Below are 21,817 nucleotides of genomic sequence, written 5' to 3' on the forward strand. Positions count from 1 at the left end.
ATAAATTAACCTAAGAATGTTTGTTAAATTTCCTGTTTTCTGCACCACCTTTTTAATAGTTATTTCTTTTAATAATTTGCATCATTTCATATGTTTTTCTCACATTCATCTCTTTTAGTCACAAACTCTATGCATAAAATGAGTAGTGCAGTAGTGCTTGTTTAAACCAAGTTAATAGCCTTTTAGGCTTCCTCTGCGTGATAGTTCACTTTTGATTAGTAAGAATTATATGTCACAGGTGGGGGGGGGTATCAGAATTTTAGAGATGCTTAGGTGGGGCATGGCCAAAAAAAGGAACCACTGAGTTAGAGAAAGCAGCAGCTAAGAGATAAGGATGTGACTGGGGAATGGTTGCATACATGTCAACAGCTTGACATATTGAAGGAGGAGGGCAATAAAGCTGGAGGAATCAATTAATTGCTTTCCTTGCTGCATGTACATCAGAATATCACTGTTTGGTATTGACTCAAAACAGATATGATGGAGGAAGAATGTAAACCATGGGAGCAGCAAATTTCTTCCCACTATGATTTACTGCCAACTTATAGTTGGATGGATAACACTTTTACCTAACAACAAGGAAGGCCAAAGAGCTTTCCATAGAGAAAATTAAGGAATTATGTGACCCTCGCTGCTATTTGTATAGCATTATTAGTATCTCACTAAACAATGATTAACAAGAGTTCATCTATTTGCTACTTGTCCATGTCAGGCCACCAGTTCTCGAATATGTGAAGCAAATTTGCCACCCCTTGGCAACAGGTGGCAAATTTTGTTCACACATTGAAGAAAGTTCCACTTGGTTTCCTATCCTTGTTCATGTAGCTGGGATCAAGAAAGTAACTTGACTACTGCAGGTGCAGTGTGACAGACATATTAAACAAAAGAAAGGCATATATTTTGGATATATTAATCATGGTTGAACTTCTGGGGGCAGTACTTTTTATAACTTTTTATTACCTTCATTGTCATTTTTTTCTATTTGGGATGTGATTTTAATATAATGGTTTGGGAGGGTTTTTGGTCAGGAAAAACCCACCCCTGCCTCCAAAAAGAAGCAACATAAGTGGTAAACATGGCCATCCTCAAGTTCCTCCTTTTTGTCAAAACTGTGAAAGCAGTATTCTGCTATTGTGCCACAAGTTCTATCCAACTGGAACATATATAGGGATTAAACGTCATGATGCAGACTTCAAATGAATGGGACGTGTCACAATGCCACTTTTATCAGACCAACATCTTTGACCCCACCTCCAATGGTTCAAAAGATGCAGTTCCACTGAAACATACTCATGATAATTACTAAACTTTAACCCTTTCTTCATGTAGAACTGGATGTCAGGAAAAAAACTTGTACTCTTCCGAGACTTTATTGTACAGCTTCTCCAAATTGTTCAGGTATGTATCTTGTATTTGTTTGGCTGTCCACCTTTTTGAGCATCTTACTGTAATGGGACTATCCCATGCATTGATAATATATTTGTGGGTCTACTTCTCTGCAAACCATTGCATTTGGTATCACTTCTCTTGTGCCAGAGATCTAAGCATGGCCAGAATGTGGCTGGATGCATGTAGATAAGGTCTAAACAAACTGGTTTATCATGAATGGTCATCATTATTTTAGTGCAATACAACACAGCCACATGCAGTGGATGTTAAGACAATGGAGAAAATATGTATATATCTTAGCCAATCTTCTACATGTGTCTTTTGATATATCCAGAGGATTGGGTAGTATCCATAATTTCTAATGCAATGTCATCATTTAAACTATCAATAACACATCGTGATTTTGCTTCCCTTTCCTGACAGCATTTATTTGGGCACACATTCAGTTCATTCGCTAAGTATTTTTTTCTTTGTTTCTTTTTAAATAATGATGATTATCTTACCAAGTTTGGATTGCTAGGGAAGTTGTCAAGGTTTTAATCCCAGCACTAGCCCAAGTTTGTGCTACAGCACTGCAGTGATTAGAACGTTTCCTAGGAATTCTACAAATCTTCACCACTTACTTGTGATATATACTAAGTTTAAAAAGGCTCCATAGGCAAATTAAACAGCAACAATTTCAGTGAAATCTAGGCAATGACATCAGCAAAATGTATGCAAAGCATGCTTCTATTTGATTATCTAAACCATCATTATCTTCAGATGAATATTTTATTTTTTTATAATTTGGATTTAAATTGCCCTGAGAGAAAAGACAAAAGTTTATGTCAAACACTGTTTCACAAGCATGCATTGAAGCACATATGTTTATTCACCCAAACAAAACTGAAGATTTTTCCCCCAGCCCTCATTTTTTTAAAATTTCATTTAAATTTGTGAACAATTGAGTCTACAACTTAACAGCTTGTGTACTTAGGTATCTCCAAAACACTCATTTCAATAGACTTTTTCACACTGATATTCACCAACAGTATCACAAAAGTTGTCTTTTAAAAACATAACTGTATGCAACAGTAATTCTAGAAACACTAAAGGGAAAAAGCATAGCAATGTCCAGTTACAAGAAAAAAGTGCACATTACTTTGTCACAACCACAGTCATTACTTGAAAAACTATATGTAACAAGTAGATAGAAAATATCACCGGATGCCTTAAACTCATTGTTAAAAAACCAAAGTACATAAAAAATTGTACACAGAAATAAGGCAAATTTAGGAATGCACAAGGAACTTGTTATTTAACAAAAGCTAATCAACAAAACAGATATTACATAAGCCCGAAGTAAAATACTTCTCTCTAAATACATAAAAATAAGCTTTCCTTAGCACACAGCAAACACCACTGATGTGTATTTGACATCCTAAATAAGAAATGGGGAGGGGGGAGGGGAGGGAGAAATTCAAGGGAAGTAAATTTTATTTAAATGGCAGTTTTATCATTTACCATTTTTTGTACAACTTTTCGTTTAGCATAAGCACTATAAAATCACATCAGAAGTGTCAATGGCCCTTTTCAGTTACATATTCATTTAGAAAGAAAGAAAAGAAATATACACAAGAGTGCAAATTTTCCGATTGTCACTTGCAACCTCTTCACATTCAGTCATCTACATTCATTCACTACCAGAAGGATTTGTACAAGACAGCAGCAGCAATCCTGGAGTTAAATGAGCTGGCTTGTAGGAAATCCCTTTAAAAACAAAATTAATGATATGTCTTTTGAAAATATCTCTCACATCTTCATCAACTACTAATAAGTTGCAACTCATTATGAAACAGAAGCAAAAATGCTATGAAATCTGCTTCCTGCAGAATTAAGTCTACAAATGTTTGATAGGAAACTACAAGGGAATGACCCGCTCTGCATGAAAAATATGCCTTGAGGACAGAGGTGAATTGGAGAGGGGATTAAAATTTCATTGAGGAGGATTTAACAACGGCTCCTCAAAACTTCATTTGAAAAATCAGTGAAAAATTTACCAAAGTAAAAATGATCAATTTAGAATGTGAACCGGCCTTTTTTTCTTGTTTTTTTTCCTATAAAAATTACATTTTATTTAAAATACAAGATCCTTTTCATTGCATCCTGTTAATATCAGGGCTTTTGGCAACATTTTGCCATATAATGCAGCTTTGAGTCCACTGAATTAGGAGCACATTCCATTAATATTGCACTTGGATTCTGAATCAAATTTGAAACCTCAGTGTATATCTGTTGTTTCTGTCCATGTTAGAATGGGTTAACACTTCTACTTACTTTTTTTGCTATTGATGCTGACACATGAAAACAAACCAAATTGGTATTACAAAGGATCTTAAAAATGTCAGAGATCCAAGTTCGCTTGGAGAATCATAACACACCGAGTACACTGAGAACAGTGTGGCATAATGGAAATTAATTTGTCAACAAGACCGCAGCACATGAAAAGATCTGCTCTGAAATATCAAAATGTCATCAGTGGAAATTCTATGATAAAACTAGATCAGCAAGATAATAATGTGTGTCTCAGTTCTGCTGCAAAATAAGGTTTTCCAGTTCATCTGCAGAACGTAATAAAAATGCTGCTGATTCTCTATATCCTGCAACCAGTTGCCGTACTGCATTAATTTCAGTTGGACTCAGCTGAGGTCTAGAGCTGGTATTGCTAGAAGACCCGGAAGTGCTTGCTAGCTGCCTCTTCATACTGAGATCAGTTGGACCTGAGAAAGAGAATTAAAAATAATGAAACGTCAAGATAACCTCATGGATTCAGAGACTTAAAAGGTCTTTGGAAAATTAACTAAACTTCCTGTTCAGTGAAGAGTATGCAATGTAGGATGCTCCTATATTATCATTCTTTGCCTGATAAGATGCCTTTCTATTCATGCAGGTCCCAAACCAAGATGCCATTTTCCATTTCATCTGTTTATCCTATAGCAGGGGTGTCAAACTCAAGGCCTGCAGACCAGACCTGGCCCGCAGAGCTGCCCTCGAAACAGCGGAGAATCCTGCCGGCAGTGCCTCTGCCAGCAAAAATGGAGCCCGGGAGGACCAGGTGTGGGCTCCATTTTCACTGCCAGAGGGCTGCAGGACAGCAAGCTGACCATGCCCATCCCAGCAACACCCACTCAGCCCCCTGTGGCTAACACAAGTTTAATGTGGTCCTCAATGAAATCAAGTTTGACATCCTATCCTGTAGTCATATGTAAAGAGAGGGCTGGACAGAAAAATCTTTACTTTTTTTACTAAAAAATGAGTTTTTACGTTTATCTATTCAATTTTCCCCTATTATTTTGGCTTGCTGTTATGCCCTTAAGCATAGTAACTGTTAAATTTATATTCATTTTTCATCTAATAAGGATATTTAAGCTGCTTTTTCTGTACTGTTGACTACTTCTTTTTGACAAAAGTAAATTTAAAAATTAAATTAAGCAATACCTCTATGCAGCTGTTACCCAGGTTATTTATTTCTGTGTCTAAAACATAGTCTCTACTTGACATAGTATTCCTACTAAATACACATTTGAAATGGCTGCTTTTGTTCTGTCAAAATATCCAAATCACATTTTATCCACCTTGACAACAAGGATTTCTTTGAATTCACTGTATGTAAATCAATATATACTGGTGGATGCATTATCTCCCGAACCAATGACTCCATGCAAAAAGAGTTAGCTGGTCTGGCATAATATACCCACCATAACAAACTCTAGCAACTGGTTAATAATTTTCTAGCTGCAATCAAGTCAGCTGCTTAATAGTTTCAGCCCTCGGGCTGCCATTCAGGGGAGATCACCACACCTGTTCAGCCATGCTTACACGCCACCAATGCTGCCATGTTGATGTTGACTCTCTGATGTTGGCGGAGCCTGTAGCTGCATGTGGCTCTGCAAGGCTTCCCTCACTATTCTGCAGAGTAACTCTTCTACTTGGGTGCAACTGCCTCCTCAGAAGTAACTCTTCTACTCAAGTGCAACTGCCTACTCTGATGTAACTCTTCTACTCGGAAGCAGGAAGGAGGCTATGATGACACTGAGTGGGGGTGTGGCTGAGGGTGTGGGTCATGGTGATTGGTGATGGTGGTTGGGTGTCATCTGGGTGGAGTTGTGGGTGGATCTGGGTGGGGTAATGGTATATATATGAGTGATGGTGTTAACTTGGTTAGAACTAACTTGGATTTGCTTTGTATCATTATCATTTAGTGCTGGTTATCACATAATATTAGATAGAAATAAAGGTTTTCACCAAACAAACTGACTCTCTGTATTCAACGTGAACGCCAGAACGTGACAAATAGTCTATTCTAGGCTTTGTTCATAACTGAAAACAGACCGACTGGTGTCTGATTTTCTGAAACCAACTTTCTTTCTTTGTCAAAAACTAGAGTGTGCCAAGTGCACAGATAAACTGAGGACAGCTTATTCATATATTAAGTCACTTAGCTTTTACATTCTCACCAAACTAGATTCAACTTTACAGTCCTGTCAGCACACTCTATACTGCGGAATCATCAATAGTGACCAATTAGTTGATCACTCTGTTGCCTACTGAACTTGAATCATAGGAGTACTATATGCAAAACTGTGTTCTAGTTTCAAAAATTATACTGGGGATGAATTTGCAAATGGATGGAAGGTAACAACTGGGAACCATATCATCCATTGAATGTACCAAAGTGAAAGCCAAAAAAATATATATCCTGAAAAATCAATTTTCTATTTTATCCAAGGTCATTTGAGAAGAAGTTCTGTTTTTTTTCCCTAAAATGCAAATATTGGGTTACCAAGGTTAATGCAGTGCACAATGGTAAGATGCCTAATATTTACTACGTTGATGATTTCATCTGTTTTCAGAATTAATCCTTTGTCCATTTTCTTAGGCAAAAATGAAGAGATTCTAATTCCTTATAAGCTCAGCAAACGTGTACATCCCTTTAGTTGGTCCATGAAAATAATAAAGATTTCATTTGATCTGAAAATCTGTTTATGTAAATGTGAAATTGTTTCACAATAGTTTTAACAAAAAAATAAAATTATCAGAATAAACTCTACTTTTCCATTTTATATGCAACCTAATAAGCAAATCAAGTTACACTCTTCTATAGAGTAAAACATTTGCTAAACAAAAAGAACTGAATAACTTTCAATTTCTCTTTCCAAATTCCACTTCTTTCTCAGAACTAAAATAGGGAAAAAAATCCAGAAGCTTCACAACTCTAGGATTCCAGCCCACCTCATGAACCATTCTTATTTTCAATACAAAAGCAAATATATGTCAGGCCTGCAACCATGTTCCTTTTGGATTTTTGGCCTGCCACATTTCTATTCCACTATGCTGTTTCTATAGTGGGGAATTGGGAGGGGGGATAGTACGGAGTAGAATGTTATGTAGCCAAAATAAAATTCCTTTCTAGATTGCCAAGGTCATCCTTTGTCTTGGCACCTCTGCACCTGACCGGAACTGGATGGGTGGAACTGCCAACATGGCAGTGGAAGATTGGACCATGTGATGAACTTATGGGTGGGGGGGGGGTATCATGAACTTTAACTTGGGTGGGAAAAATTGAGAAGCTTCAGATTTGGGTTTTCCCAGATGTGCCAGCATAGCTCTCTTACTAAATTGGAAGTTTGAGCAGTACTTTGTCTTGATTTAATTTGGATGCTATATGGAACACTGACAATATACATCTCTATTTACATATACTACAATTTTCTGCATTTCTATTATTAGTGGCATTGCTCCGTCCTCTGTATCTAGAACCAGAGGGCATACAATGCTGTTATATTTATGAATTATTGAAGATTTCAGCATGCCAATGCCAGTAAGGGAAACTATTTAGAAATCACATCTAAGCCATTGAGAGCTTCTAAAATGGCAAAGTGGAATATAATGTAAATCGTCATTATAATGGAATTGCTGCAGAAGACATATTTTGATTTAACAGCAAATTAATGGACCACTTCAAGTGCTTCATAAAAATTGATGTTAAAACTGATCTCCTTGGCCAGGGCACTCTGTTTTATGGTTTAAGAGCCAAGAGAACAGCAAAATAGTATAAAGTTTAATATATCATTGTGGATATTGCTTTAAAAAACACTTTCAAACATAGCTCTAACACAAACAAAAATAAAAACATAATAAGTTGGCTTAGCCTACTTTTTTGACCAGTTTCATTTAAGAAAACATATCTTCAGGGTCTTTCAGAAAAGCAACAAGGTGGGGGCCAATCATATCTCATTGGGATGGGGGATGTTGCATAGACAAGAATCCATCAGAGGTAACCCAAGTCTAAAATTGTGCAAAACTGTTTGGACTGCTGCATTCTTAACCCACTGAAGCTTCCAGATATTCTTCAAGGGCAGTCCCATGTAGAGCACATTACAATAGACCAGATGCAAGGTGACCAAAGGGTGGTCTCACACTTCCTATCTCTGAGAATGGCATGCTAGTCCAGGAATGGGCATAAATGGCACACAACTCATAGTTATGTAAAGCCTCCTGAGCACAATTTCCAGGAGCAAGAATTGTGAGTCTGCAACCCTCAGATTACTCATTGGGTCAGTCTGAGGCATGGTACCCCAATTTATAATGGTAATTCTTCATAAGCCAAAGAGCACCTAATCTAGATCCACTCTGTCTTGCTAGAGTTCAGTTTTAGCCTGTTGCTCCACATCCAGACCTCAACAGCCTCCATGCATCAAGATAAGATGGCCATAGCATTGCTTTAACTCACCATGGCAGAGATACATAGCTAAATATCAACAAAAATATTTCAGGTTTTAAATCAATATGTTGTATCATCTTTTCCGGTCACATATGTATTTTAGTCCAATATTTTTGCTTCTACGCAAGTCCACAACATATGATAGTAAAGGCATATATAGCTAAGTATCATTAGCATGCTGATGATATCTCATCCCGTGGGGATGGATGATCTCCCACAACAGATTCATGTAGATGTTAACCAGGAGTGGAGAAAGCGTTGTCCTTTGAGGGAACCCGCAAAGCAGGGGCCAGCCGTCAAACCTCTTGCGCTGATCAACATCATTTGCAAATGTTCTTGGAAGAGGAAAGTAAACAACACAGTGCCTCCAAACCCAGAGTCATTCCAGAAGGATACCTTGGCCAATGGTTTGAAAGGCCATTGAGAGGCCAAGTAGTATGTTGTGTAACTCCATATTCAAGTCAAACATAACTAAACACCACTTAGTACAATGGTGTAATCTGAGTATTGTAGACTCACAATTCTAGCTCCTGGAAATTGTGCCCAGGAAGTTTTGCATAACTACAAGTTGTGTGCCAGTTATGCCCATCCCCGGACTAGCATGCCATTCTCATATATGGGAAGTGTGAGACAACCCTTTGGTCACCTTGCAGCTGGACTATTGTAATGTGCTCTATATGGGGCTGCCCTTGAAGATCCATAGGCATAATTTCCCTTATATTTGAATTTACACTTAATGCTTGATTAATTTAGAGAGGATATTATGCAGGCAGATCCGCATGTTACTATTGGGAACAAATACCAATAATTCACAGGCTGACACTCATTGCTTTAAGTTTAAAGAGCCATCACTCTATTCTCTCTTTCTCTTCTGTGTGCAGAAGTCCAACCTCATCTAGAATAGCAAATTATACCTGAAGTTTAAGTAAGAAATCTTCTCTGTCACATCCTTTTCAGTGCTGAAGGAATTTTATTTCACTTGCCATCATTGAGGTAACTTAGTCATTTATATTGCAAGTAATTACTGCCTATGTTTTATGGATTCATTGCAGTTACAGAGAAATCATATACGTTTGGAAGTGAAACAGTTCTTGTTTTAACTAAATCATTCAAAATGCTACAAGCACTGTGAATCCTCTTCAAAAATTAGGCATTCATTTATCATATTAACTGCTGAGTAAATCTGACATTAAACACACTGCTGGACAAATGATTTGCAAATTTTAACAGGAAGTAGTTATTGCTCCATAAATTACTTGTTGGCGTCATCAATTACTTAGAATTCTAAAATGCAAGTCAGAATAAGATACATGCTTATTTCACTGAAAAAGCACAGACAGCTTAGGACTAGCAAAGCCATGTCTAAGTTACTCCAGCAATCCAGCAGCTAGTATTTGACAGCCAGTTTAAGATTCAATGGCCTATCCAAGACATTAAGTCCTAGCAAATTTAATCGTTATTTCTAATTGGTTTAAAAAGCAGTACTTCTTATATTAGTACAGATAATTATTATTTTTTTTAAAAATAGAACACTGCTTCAAGATATGGGAGAGGGAAATACTGTAATTAACATTGGTCAGTTCTAAAGATGGAAACTGCATCATTAAATGAGGAAAATGTTCTCTCACTTTTCTTGAAAATCATATATCGCACATTACAGGAAAACTCTGAGCAGTTCATAAGCAAAGATACATTCAGCTTTCAAATCAGAGGAGGAATTATTCTCTTTCAAATGCCACGCAGATTGTGCTATTAAGACCCCAATCATCTAATTATGAAAGGTATGTAAAAGGAACTATTTATTTAATAATTTCAATGACAGGTTGCATTTTAGACTGCATTTTGCTTTCAATCATTTTAATAAATATTTACAATGCTATGAAGTAATAAAAGAACTCAGTAACTCTCTAGCAGCTGTCCAGATTCAGGATGTTCCCTGATGATTTGTCAGAAGAAATTACTTGAGAACTGCATTGGAGAACCACTGTCATCAGCATAAATATAATCTCAGGACAGTGACTGAATGGATGGATGAAAGAAAAGGAGTTCCACTTTCTCATTCTTGAGAACCCTCTTCCTGCTTCTTTGTAGAAGTGTTTGAAGCAAGAATTAGAAGGGACCTTGAAAGTTTTCTAGTCCAACTCCCCCCCTCCCCTCCTCGGCTCAAGCAGGAAACTCTATTTGTTACTTCAGACTGTCCAATCTCTTCTGGAAAGAGTAAGTAAGCAAAACACCTCAACTCCTTCCTTTCCAAAATCCCAACAAGCTACTGAAAGCCTATTAATGTTTCCACTGTGGAGGTATTTGGGGATGTCTTGATTATTATTTTACTCACCTAATTTGAGTATATATCATAAATAGAAAAATAATTGTTGTGACAAACACACGTCAATAATAAGTCAATATGTACTTAAACAGATAAAGTAAATGATCCCAGGCAGGCAAAAAAGCAGTGAAAGCAGGAATGACTCCCTCCTTTTCTGTTGGCATCCCCATTGTCACTGCTTATGAGAAGCTGGCAGGGAGCATCGGAAATCATGATTATATAACCCCAGGGATGCTGATACGACCACAAGTTTGCAAATAATATTGGTCTGAACATTATGGAAATTTCAATTCCACAGAAGTAATAGTAATATAATTCATTTTTATGAATTCTTTAATGTGCAGATTTACTTTGATTCAAAATTTGTTATGGCATAATGCATCTTTTGGGCTAAGTTGAGTGTACAAACAGAACAGACTAACAGATAAACACAATGAGAGTTTTAATAGAATGTAGGCAAATTGTTTTAAAGAATAGTATTACAATATCTTGTCCTTCATACATTTTAAAAGACAGATTAAATTATATTATCACTTATTCTCTAAGTATGTTTTTATAGGAAATAAGTGATACTAATTATATGCATAATTTAAGCATCTGGGTTTTACACTGCAAAAACAGTTCTATATTATAGTCCACTATCCACTGCAAATGCTGAGAAGAAATTTTTATTAAATTAAACGGGACACTCCTTTCTGAATAAACATGGTTAGAATCAGGATATAGAAGTCTTAGAATTCTTAGAATTATTCAGAAATCCATCCAAGATGTTGCTGTCCTAAAGAAGGTTACAAACTCTACTATATACTGTATACTCATTTTTCATGATGATTTGCCCTCTATATTACAAATGTAAATGATAAAACATTCATAGAAGTGTTTGTTTTTGGTGTTTCTTGAGGCAGAATGACATTAAATATATGATGTTAGTAGTTTCTACAATGGGAAACATCTGTATCATATTTCCAGACATATAGATTGAGAGAGTTTTGTACAAATGAGAGGCATAAAGCCTAAAGATATTCCTTATATATAGTAATTATAAAAAGTTGACATGAAAGTATAAAGATGGCAGTTCAGATCAAGATTGCAACTTTATCACAGTCACAGAATACTTCAAAACAAGAAATTGTACAATAGTGATTTGGAGCAAACAATACTTTCTTAATTAATCCCAAAGATAAGGAAACTATTAGTCTGATCAAGTAAGTATTATTCTGACTTAAAGATAAATATATCAGTTTTGGCTCTAATACTTCCACATTTCCCTGTGAATTTTATCAGAATGACTATTTTTCCTCTTTTAAGTACCTGCAATATTCTTTAGCAATATAACTGAAATTCAGAAAAATTGAAGGGAATGAAACGTCATGGATGTTGACAAGTGGATAAAGTAGGCAGAGACAATTCCATTCTATTAAAGAAAATGAAAATTCTTTCCAATTACCTTGCTTTGCCATGATGTTTTTTGTTTTTCCAAATCTAATACTCTACATTTTATACTATATAGATCTAGGTTTAATTAGAGAAAGAGATGAGGTTTAAATATTATTAATCTGTGTCTATTAACATAATATTAGGATGCTAGCCCATTGTACAACCGAATAGTTTGGCTATTCTTTATTTTGAAATGAAGAGGAAGCAATTTTTCAAACAGGACAGATATGCATGCATGTAAATATATATGCAAAAGTGCAAAACCACTCACCACTAGTAGAAGCATCACTGAGATTTAACAGACTTCCTCCTAACCCTCTGTAACTATGGTAACTGTAGGTCCCATTTCCATTGATGTACAGCACCTCCTGTGTACTGGAAACTGATGTTGAGTTTGTGACCTGGGTTGGTTCCTGTTTAAATGGTTTGTCAGCAGAAGCAGGCTCATCCTGCAGGAACAATGGCCAGTGAAGAGTGTCAAGTTAGAGGAGCATATGTTTCATAAAAAGATTAAGACATTATACTGGAATGGAATTTTTATGAATTATTTTCAAATAAAAAATAAAAAAGATGTACCGTATATACTCGAGTATAGGCCGACCCGAAATAAGCCGAGGCACCTAATTTTACCACAAAAAACTGGAAAAGTTATTGACTCGAGTATAAGCCTAGGGTGGGAAATGCAGCAGCTACCGGTAAATTTCAAAAATAAAAATAGATACCAATAATGTTTTTGAATATTTATTTCAAAGAAAAACAGTAAACTAGCGGTGTATTCAATGAAATACTTCACTCACCTCATGATGCTGATGTCCCGCTGTGATGATGATGTCCCGTGCAGCCGCGGGAGCGATGTCCCGCCTCCTATGACACACGGCACAGTGATTCCTATCATTGGATCACTGTACCAGAGGAGGTGGGACATCGCTATGTGGCTGCTTGCCATAACAAGGAGGAGGTGGGACATCGTTGCAGAGCGGCAGGAGGGGGAGGAAGGGGAATCGTAAGACAGCCCTGCATTACATTAGAACGTGAGGAGGGGGGATGGTGCGGTGCGCGCTGCGCGGCAAACTGACACAGAGGGAGGGGAAACTCACAGGGGCACTGGGCCATTCACGAGTGTCACCCAGCGGCATGGCCCCGCCGCCTTTTCTCCTCCATTTCGGGCAAATTTTTCACTGACTCGAGTATAAGCCGAGGCGGCTTTTTTCAGCCCAAAAAGTGGGCTGAAAAACTAGGCTTATACTCGAGTATATACAGTAATACAACCACAGCAAGATTATAATCTTGCCAGAAATAAAACAAAGGAAGCTCTACAAATGTATGACCAATTTTATGGACCTTTTTTCTATGAAGGATACCTCAGAGCATGGAAGTTTAAAGTGAAACTACAGATAAAACTAAGAGGCAATAATATTGGTATTTATTTATTTGGCTTGCTATCATGATGCCATGATGAATTGTATAATGGAATCATAGAAGAGAAACATGGAAGAAAGAAGCATCATGAAGCATTGCATTTAACTCATTGACAGTCTCATTTTCTACCTGAACCAAGAGGCATGTCTGATATGATAGATAACCCTACTTACATTTCAGAAAGTATCATTAAGATGATTGTTATTCAGCTTTCTGGTGCATGGAATGCAAAAATCTAGATTTGGGACTTCTTATTCCATACATTGCTGAACTCTCAACAACCCAGTATGGCAAATGACAAAGGTTGCCACTCATACTATACACCATTCAAAATTAATGCTATATCAATGATCTAAATCTAAATTATTTCAATTAATACAACTAGGAAGATAATAATAAACATTTGACAAAATAATTGTGAAAAAATAAATTATCAGTAAAATGACAAAATTACCATCAGTCAATAACAAAGGGCAGCTTGAAACAGCTTACATCTTGCAACAATACCTTTAATATCATCCAACAATAACGTATGTTTTTCCCATGTCCTTGGGAAGGATTCTATAGATGGACAAAAATGCTAAATCCAGTCAAAATAGCTGGCTGACTGCAACGAACCAACAATAATAGATTTTTTGCTGCAGCAAAATTTCATAATTGCAAGCAGGGTCATTTCTGAGTTGTCAGGATTATTCATTGGAAATTTTGCCAGAGGTTTGGATTTGAATGCAGTGGAAACTACTGGGATTATCAAGTTGAGAAGCTTTTGGAACATGAACAGGTTAAGATCTTATGGGACTGTAAGATCCAAACAGACGGGCATCTTGTTCATAACATGTTTGATATACCAACCATGTTGGAGTAACACCTAAAGGACTTCTTTAATAACTGAAAGTATTGAATTTATCGGACAAGAATTCTCTAAATTAAAAAAAAAGACCTTGTCCTGCTTGGAATTGTTTCTTTTCTAAGCCCCTGCCTTAATAATTATTATCTCCTTGATTAGGATTTCAATTCTAAAATTTCTCACAGCCTTAATCTGTGAATCTAACCATAGATTATGGACACAAAATATTAATACTAAAGAAACTAAAGTGCTCTGGGACTTTAGAATTCAAAAAGACAAACACCAGCCATAAAGCACCCTAGACTTAACAACAGTTGATAAGAAAAACAAAATAGAGAATAATTGGCTGTTGTGAAAAGTCAACTCCTATGTTATATAATTACAATTTAGGAAGTAGGCATAACTTCCTTTAAAAGTAGGTGCAAAGTTAAGGATTAATATTCAAATTGTAGTGCAAATGATTCTAGGACGAATTCAATTCAAACCTTTGTCAGAGTACATGTGTACAATGATTCTCCCTTCTTGCACCCCACCCAACACAATACAACTCACAGTGAAAGACAAAAAATCCTTAGCCCAGTGAATCCTACTAACAAACACCCAGTCCTATTGCATCATGTGAATTTATTGCATGTCACGCTGACCCTGCAAGTCAATCGTACTATGTTATTGTAGAGTTATTTTTCATTCAGGAGTCTGACAGCCCAGAGATAAAAACCGTTCTTCAGTATGTTTGTGCAGCTACCTATGCTTCTATATCTCCTTTCAGATGGGAGGAGACTAAAGAAGGGCTGACCAGGGTGTTAGTCATCCCTGAGGATTTTCCTCACTCTTCTAAGGCAGCGAGCCCTAGCGATGTCTTCTAGTGGTATCACGGTACAGCCCATCTTTAACCTTTAATCATTATTTGATTAAATATTTCATGAGGAATAAATTATACGGGTTCTTCTCATGTGGGACATTAGCTGCTCAGGAAAAATAGAACCAGTCTAGGACTATACTGTCCACTCAGTCTATAATAGAATTATAGTCAAGATCGTAGTACCATGATAAAAACTTCATAGCAGCAATTACAGTTGCATATAAATTTGTTGTTACTGAGATTATTGAAAATTATTATGATACAAAAATGCAATAGATATAGGTAGTACATGAGGTAATTGTAATCTTTTGTGCATTTCTGAAATTTATATCAGAAATTTATATTTACATCATATATCAGGAATTTTCTGTTTGGAAAAATATTTTATCATTACCGATTATTGGAATACTTATACAGGAATTCCTTGACTTACAACAGCTCATTTAGTGATCATTCAAAATTACAATGCCACTGGGACTTCCGGTGGATGTCATGGCAGAAACGGACTGGAAAATAGCGAAGCTCTGATGAACCCCGCGAAATTCAGCTGTTACCCTCTGCAGGCCATAGCCATCTTGAAGGGACAGTGAAGAAAGGAGAGGCATTTTGTGGACAGTGAGGAATTGGCAATTTCCTCGCCAGGACAGAAGCAGCTCTCCCGATTGGCAACAGGGGCAGCAGCCATTTTCCAATGGTCCTCTCGAAGCTGGGGCAACCGAATTGAAGAATTGAGCTGGAGCAGTATTTGGACAGAGAGTTGGAACTGGGTGAGATAAGTGCCAACTCTCACTTAATAAAAATTTTTGGAAATTGGTAATTGGTGTTTTTAAAGTTATTCCGGAGCTTGGAACAGCGGCTATTAGGCACTTGGGAGAAAAAAGAAAAGAAAGAATTTGAGATTATAAAATAAAAAGTCCAAGAAGTACTTGGGAAGGTGGGTAAAGCCAAAGCATTATAAAAACAGATTTTCAGGAGAAAATAGCATTTTTAATGTGTATTTTAAACTCCCTGGATATTTTGAAAATCAGCTGTATTTGTTAGACTACCTTATATGAAATAGAAATTCAGAGTGCCATCTACTGGAGCAAAAAACCCCACAAAGTTCAACAGGATTGGCAAACAATTAAAATAGACAAAGTAAGAGAAGTAGCAGTTGGAAAATCTGACCTTGGCTATACAGAAGTAGATAATTTGGACTGTTTTTTTCTTCTCCTTTTTGTTTGCTCTCTTTGAAGAAAGCTAATTGATAACTAGATTTGTCTGTTCCTAGAATTGGATTATAATTGGATTATATTAACTCAGTAGAGCACCCTACTTTTGAAAAGAGGAGAAATAATTGAAGAAAAGAAGAAAAACAAGGAAATTAAATAGACTTTAAATTTGAATCAACTGTGAAGAGAGATAATTGGGAAGGTTTAAAAAGATTTTTTAAATGTTAGAAAATGGGAGTTTAAGATATATGAAGAAATATTTTTGATGTTAAAAGTAGTACATGAATCTTTGATAGCTAATAAATAAACAGAAAGTTTGTTTAATCACAAACTTTCTGTTTGTTTAGAAGAAGAATCTGAAAGGGGGAATTTAAATGAAATGCAAGAAACTAAAAGAGAAGAAGAAGAAGAAGAAGAAGAAGAAGAAGAAGAAGAAGAAGAAGAAGAAGAAGAAGAAGAAGAAGAATCAATTAGACAATACTATAGAAATTTATAGAAAGGTAGAAAGAGTAGAGAGGAAATGGGGAAAGCCGTCCCCAAAAAAGCAGCAGTTAAAAAACAAAAAGAACATATTCTGCAGAGACAATTGAAAGTTTTGGCACAGGGGATGCAAAAAACACAACAGAAAAAGATAGAAGGGATACAAAAGAGAAAGTGCAACACATATTAAAAAAGAGAAATAAGACTTCAAGAGAGTGGGATAAAGGGCAGATCAAAAAATCATTAAAATGGAAATTAGCTTGTCTTTGGTTGTCAGACTTATTTCTGAAAAGGCTTCTCTTCTTAACTCCATCATTATCATCCTTTTTTTTTCTCCTGTATCTTGAAATCTGGGATAAAGCTCCAAATTGTCAAATTCACTTTTCCATCTTCCCTTCTTTCCACTTTCACCCATGTTTGCTCCATTAATAAGTTCATCTATTGTCTTGCCTTTATCTTCTATATTTTCATTCTCTTCTTTAATTTTGGGGGCTCCAAATCCATCATCTTTTGCTGTGAGAAACAATAGTCTATCCAACTTATTCTCAAATCTCCCCAATCCTTCCAATATATTTTGAATTCCAGCCAGGATATTTTGAAATTTTAAGGTTTTCTCATCTGCATATTGATCCATTTTTCCAAAAAAAGGAGGAGAGAAAAAGAAAGAAGGAATGTGATAGCCACTGCCACTCTAGCCTTCCAAGCCTCTTTTGTGTATATATGTGTGTGTGTGTGTGTGTCTGTGTATTAATTATATATTAAGTTGACTTAAGCACAAGTTCTTTTGTACTCTTCAAAGAAGAAGGGTTCCATCTTTTTCTTTCCTTTTCCTTCCCTTGTCAAAATATTTTCCAAAAGCACATGTGAAAACAATTCGTGTCCTTGGCTCTTTATCAGATTTTGTAAACAAGTTGCAAACCCTTCAGTTACAAAGTCAGTGAGATCAAAGAAGAAAGAACAAAAGATGCATTGTTTCAAAAAAAAAACAACTCCCGACTCTGATTTCTGAGTGGCAGATTCCACTTTTTCATACTTGTCTCAAGCTTATGGAAAACAAAGGTCTTTAATTGTCTTTAATGGAATTTAAAAACAAATGCTAGAAAGAATTGTTAAAATAAAAAAGAAGGTTTTAGTTCAAGCCAAAAAATAAGGTGACAAAGAATAGAGGGGGGAAAAAATCAATCCGTTCACTTTAAGAGGAGAAACAGGAAACATTACGGTCACTTCAATCCAAAAAATATCATTACAAAGAAAAAAACAAAAACTTTCCAAGGCAGTCCAATAAAAATTAAATTCGCCACTTTATTCTTTTACTTAAAGGACTAATTTATCTTTTAAAAAAGTTTCTTTGGGCAATCTTTCTCAGAATAGAAAAAAAAACCTCACCAGATGGACTCACTTTCACTTCCTTCCTTCCGGAGCCGTCTCCGACTTCTTCAACCTAGGGCTGCCTGTTTGCCGCTGGCTTGAAGCGCTTCCGTTGGGTCAATCAGGGACTTTGAGATGTCCCTGAGACCAGCAAGGCTTTGTCTTCCTGTTCACCATCTCTACGGGATGGTTTAGGTCCAACTAGACTGTCCAGTGGCAAAAGTGTCAACGGCAGTCTCGGACTGTCGAGACCGCATGTTGTATTGTCGCGACGTTGGTTACTCCTTCCAGCAAACAAAGTAATAGCCAAAAGCCAACATGGGTTTGTCAAAAACAGATCATGCCGGACTAATCTTATTGCATTATTTGATGATGTGACAAAATTAGTGGACCAGAGGTATGCCATTGATATAGTTTACTTGGACTTCAGTAAGGCATTTGATAAGGTAGACCATAACCTACTACTAGATAAAGTAGAAGGATGTGGGTTAGACAGCATCACCACCAGATGGATTCGTAACTGGCTGATCAACCGCACTCAATGTGTAGTCTTCAATGGAACCTCATCTACATGGAGGGAAGTATGCAGTGGAGTACCCCAAGGCCCTGTTTTAGGCCCAGTACTCTTCAACATCTTCATCAATGATTTGGATGAGGGAATAAATGGGGAACTCATCAAATTTGCAGATGACACCAAGCTGGCAGGAATAGCCAACACTCCAGAAGATAGGCTCAAGATACAGAAGCATCTTGACAAACTTGAACATTGGGCACTATCAAATAAAATGAAATTCAATTGTGAAAAGAGTAAGGTTCTACATTTAGGCAACAAAAACAAAATGCACAGGTACATTATAGGTAGTACCTTGCTCAATAGTAGCAACTGTGAGAGGGATCTTGGAGTCCTAGTGGACAACCATTTAAATGTGAGCCAGCAGTGTGCAGCAGCTGCCAAAAAATCCAACACAGTTCTAGGCTACATAAACAGAGGGATAGAATCAAGATCATGTGAAGTGTTAATACCACTTTATAATGCCTTGGTAAGGCCACACTTGGAATACTGCATTCATTTCTGGTCGCCACGATGTAGAAAAGATGTGGAGACTCTGGAAAGAGTGCATAGAAGAGCAACAAAGATGATTAGGGGACTGGAGACTAAAATATATGAAGAACTGTTGCAGGAACTGGGTATGTCTAGTTTAAGAGAAAGAAGGACTAGGGGAGACATGATAACAGTGTTCCAATAACTCAGGGGTTGCCACAAAGAAGAGGGAGTCAAACTATTCTCCAAGGCACCTGAGGGTAGAACAAGAAGCAATGGGTGGAAACTAATCAAGGAGAGAAGCAACTTAGAACTGAGGAGAAATTTCTTGACAGTTAGAACAATTAATCAGTGGAACAGCTTGCCTCCAGAAGTTGTGAATGCCCCAACACTGGAAGTCTTTAAGAAGATGTTGGATAGCCCTTTGTCTGAAACGGTATAGAGTTTCCTGCCTAGGCAGGGAGTTGGACTAGAAGACCTCCAAAGTCCCTTCCAACTCTGCTATTGCATTGTATTATATTGTATCAGTAGATGGGAGTATGAAAGTAGATCATTAAATAAATACTATTAATTTTGAATGTAATTTAAACAATGTTGGAAATTTAAAATATTAGGATTGGGGAAGGGGAATTTGTGAGATATTTTCTGGGAATAAAAAATGGGATAAATAACTGGAAAACTGTAAAAATGTGAAATACAGGCTGTACAGTTCCTGTACAATACAGGAATGATAAAGAACTATGTAAAGAGAGTAATACTGCGGAAGTTGGAATAGCAAAGCTATGGCTAAAATGATTAATTTGTAAAGATGAATTAATAGTAATTAGTTGAAGACAAAAAGAAAAGGGTGTTTAGTAATGATATGTAAGCGTAAATGAATTAATGGAAAAAGATAAAGGATTATATAAAAGAGAAAAATATTGATAAAAGTGGGAAGATTAGACTATATTGAACTATGATTATAAATATGAAGTATAAGATGTGACCTGGTCCACACTTTGTCCAGAAAGTATAAACGAAGGGGAAAAATTGGATCCCTAAAACAGCAAGAGATGATGGATAAGGAGGAAAAGATTAATAGACGAGAGGTATAATTATAGGGTAAATATTAATACATATTTATAAAATTAACTGGATCAGTAGATGGAAATGTGAAAGTAGATAATTAAATAAATACTATTAATTTTGAATGTAATTTAAACAATGTTAGGAATGTAAAATGTTAATGATTGGGGAAGGGGAATTCATGAGATATTGTCTGGGAATAAAAAAATAGTAATTAGATGAAGACAGAAATAAAAGGCTGCTTAGTAATGATATGTAAGTTTAAATAAATTAATGGAAAAAGATAAAGGATTATACAAAAGAGATGAATATTGATAAAAGTGGGAAGATTCAGAGCACCTGGTCATAAAGGCTGGGCGCTCATTTTCGGACTCACGTCGCACAGGGCAGATGATCACCCGTGGAGCTTGCCCACAATATAAATTGGCTGGAGCTCAGGGCGGCCAGGCAGGCACTTTGCCACTTCTGCCAGCATGTCGAGGGCTCACACGTACTAATACTGGTGGACAACATTGCCACCAAGGCGTACATAAACCATCAGGGCGGCACTCGATTGAAGGCCCCAATGTTGAAGGCAGAAGCTCTTGGGCATTGGGCCAAATGCCACCTCGGGTCACTGAAGGTGGATCACATCTCAGGGGAGGAGAACATAACCGCAGACTGGCTGAGCAGATCGCCGATCAGCAACTCAGAATGATGACTTCATCCGTCTCTTTTTCACCAACCTTCCAGTATTAGATCTGTTTGCCAGTCGGTCAAACACGCAGCTTCCATGGTTCTTTTTGCGATTCCAGAGCCTCGGAGTGGAAAGGGCGGACGCCCTTCAATGCCACTGGCCTCCAGATCTCCTTTACACCTTCCCGTCTCTCAACCTCATTTCCCAGGTGATCAAGAAGATCCTACTGGAAGGTGCCAAGGTGCTGTTGGTCACACCTCATTGGCCAAGACGATTCTGGTTCGCCGACCTTGTCGAACTGTCAGTGACCAAATGCTGGCGCATTCCTCAGGAGCAGATCTCCCTCAGCCAGGGGGCCATTCAGCACCCGGACCCTCAATGGCTCCAGGTGACCGTCTGTCACTTGAGGGGGACCTCCTGAGGCAAGACAATTTCTTGGACAAGGTCATCCACACCATCCAGGCATCCAAACGTCCCTCCACGGTGTGTATCTATGACGCGACCTGGTCTGCCTTTTCATCCTGGTGCCTATCGCATCAAATTATCACCACTGCAGGAACTATTCCACAAATTCTTGACTTCCTTCAGGACGGATTGGACAAAGGTCTTGCCCCTAACACCCTTCAGAGGCAGACGGCTGCCTTGGCCACCATCTTGTCCAGAGACGACTCTACACCACTCAGCAGACACCCAAGGGTTCGCAGCTTCCTGAAGGGAGCTACCAACTTACGTCCCCCGACAGTCCACCGGTACCCGACTTGGGACCTGGCAGTTGTTCTGAAGACAATGAACTCTACTCCATTTGAACCACTTCATTCCATCACCTTATGCCACTTGTCAGTTAAGACTGCCTTTCTAATTGCAATCACTTCAACTCGCAGAATCTCTGAATTGGCGGCCCTATCAGTCAGGGAGGACCTCTGTGTTGTGCA

General features: G+C 37.3%; 1 protein-coding gene across 3 annotated transcripts in view; it reads right to left on the reverse strand.

The window, feature by feature from the left end:
- Positions 1 to 3,922: 3,922 nt before the first annotated feature.
- Positions 3,923 to 21,817, reverse strand: part of NOL4 (nucleolar protein 4) — a 173,110-nt gene continuing 155,215 nt past the window's right edge. For all 3 annotated transcript variants that reach the window (XM_032223026.1, XM_032223025.1, XM_032223024.1), the window contains 2 exons: positions 12,187 to 12,364; positions 3,923 to 4,148 (listed from right to left, as the gene is read on the reverse strand). In XM_032223026.1, coding sequence (XP_032078917.1) covers positions 3,955 to 4,148; positions 12,187 to 12,364 — 372 coding nt within the window. In that variant the 3' untranslated portion in view covers positions 3,923 to 3,954. The remainder of the gene's footprint in view (positions 4,149 to 12,186; positions 12,365 to 21,817) is intronic.

Source organism: Thamnophis elegans, chromosome 8 (assembly GCF_009769535.1).
Source record: "Thamnophis elegans isolate rThaEle1 chromosome 8, rThaEle1.pri, whole genome shotgun sequence".
Classification (NCBI taxonomy): Eukaryota; Metazoa; Chordata; class Lepidosauria; order Squamata; family Colubridae; genus Thamnophis; species Thamnophis elegans.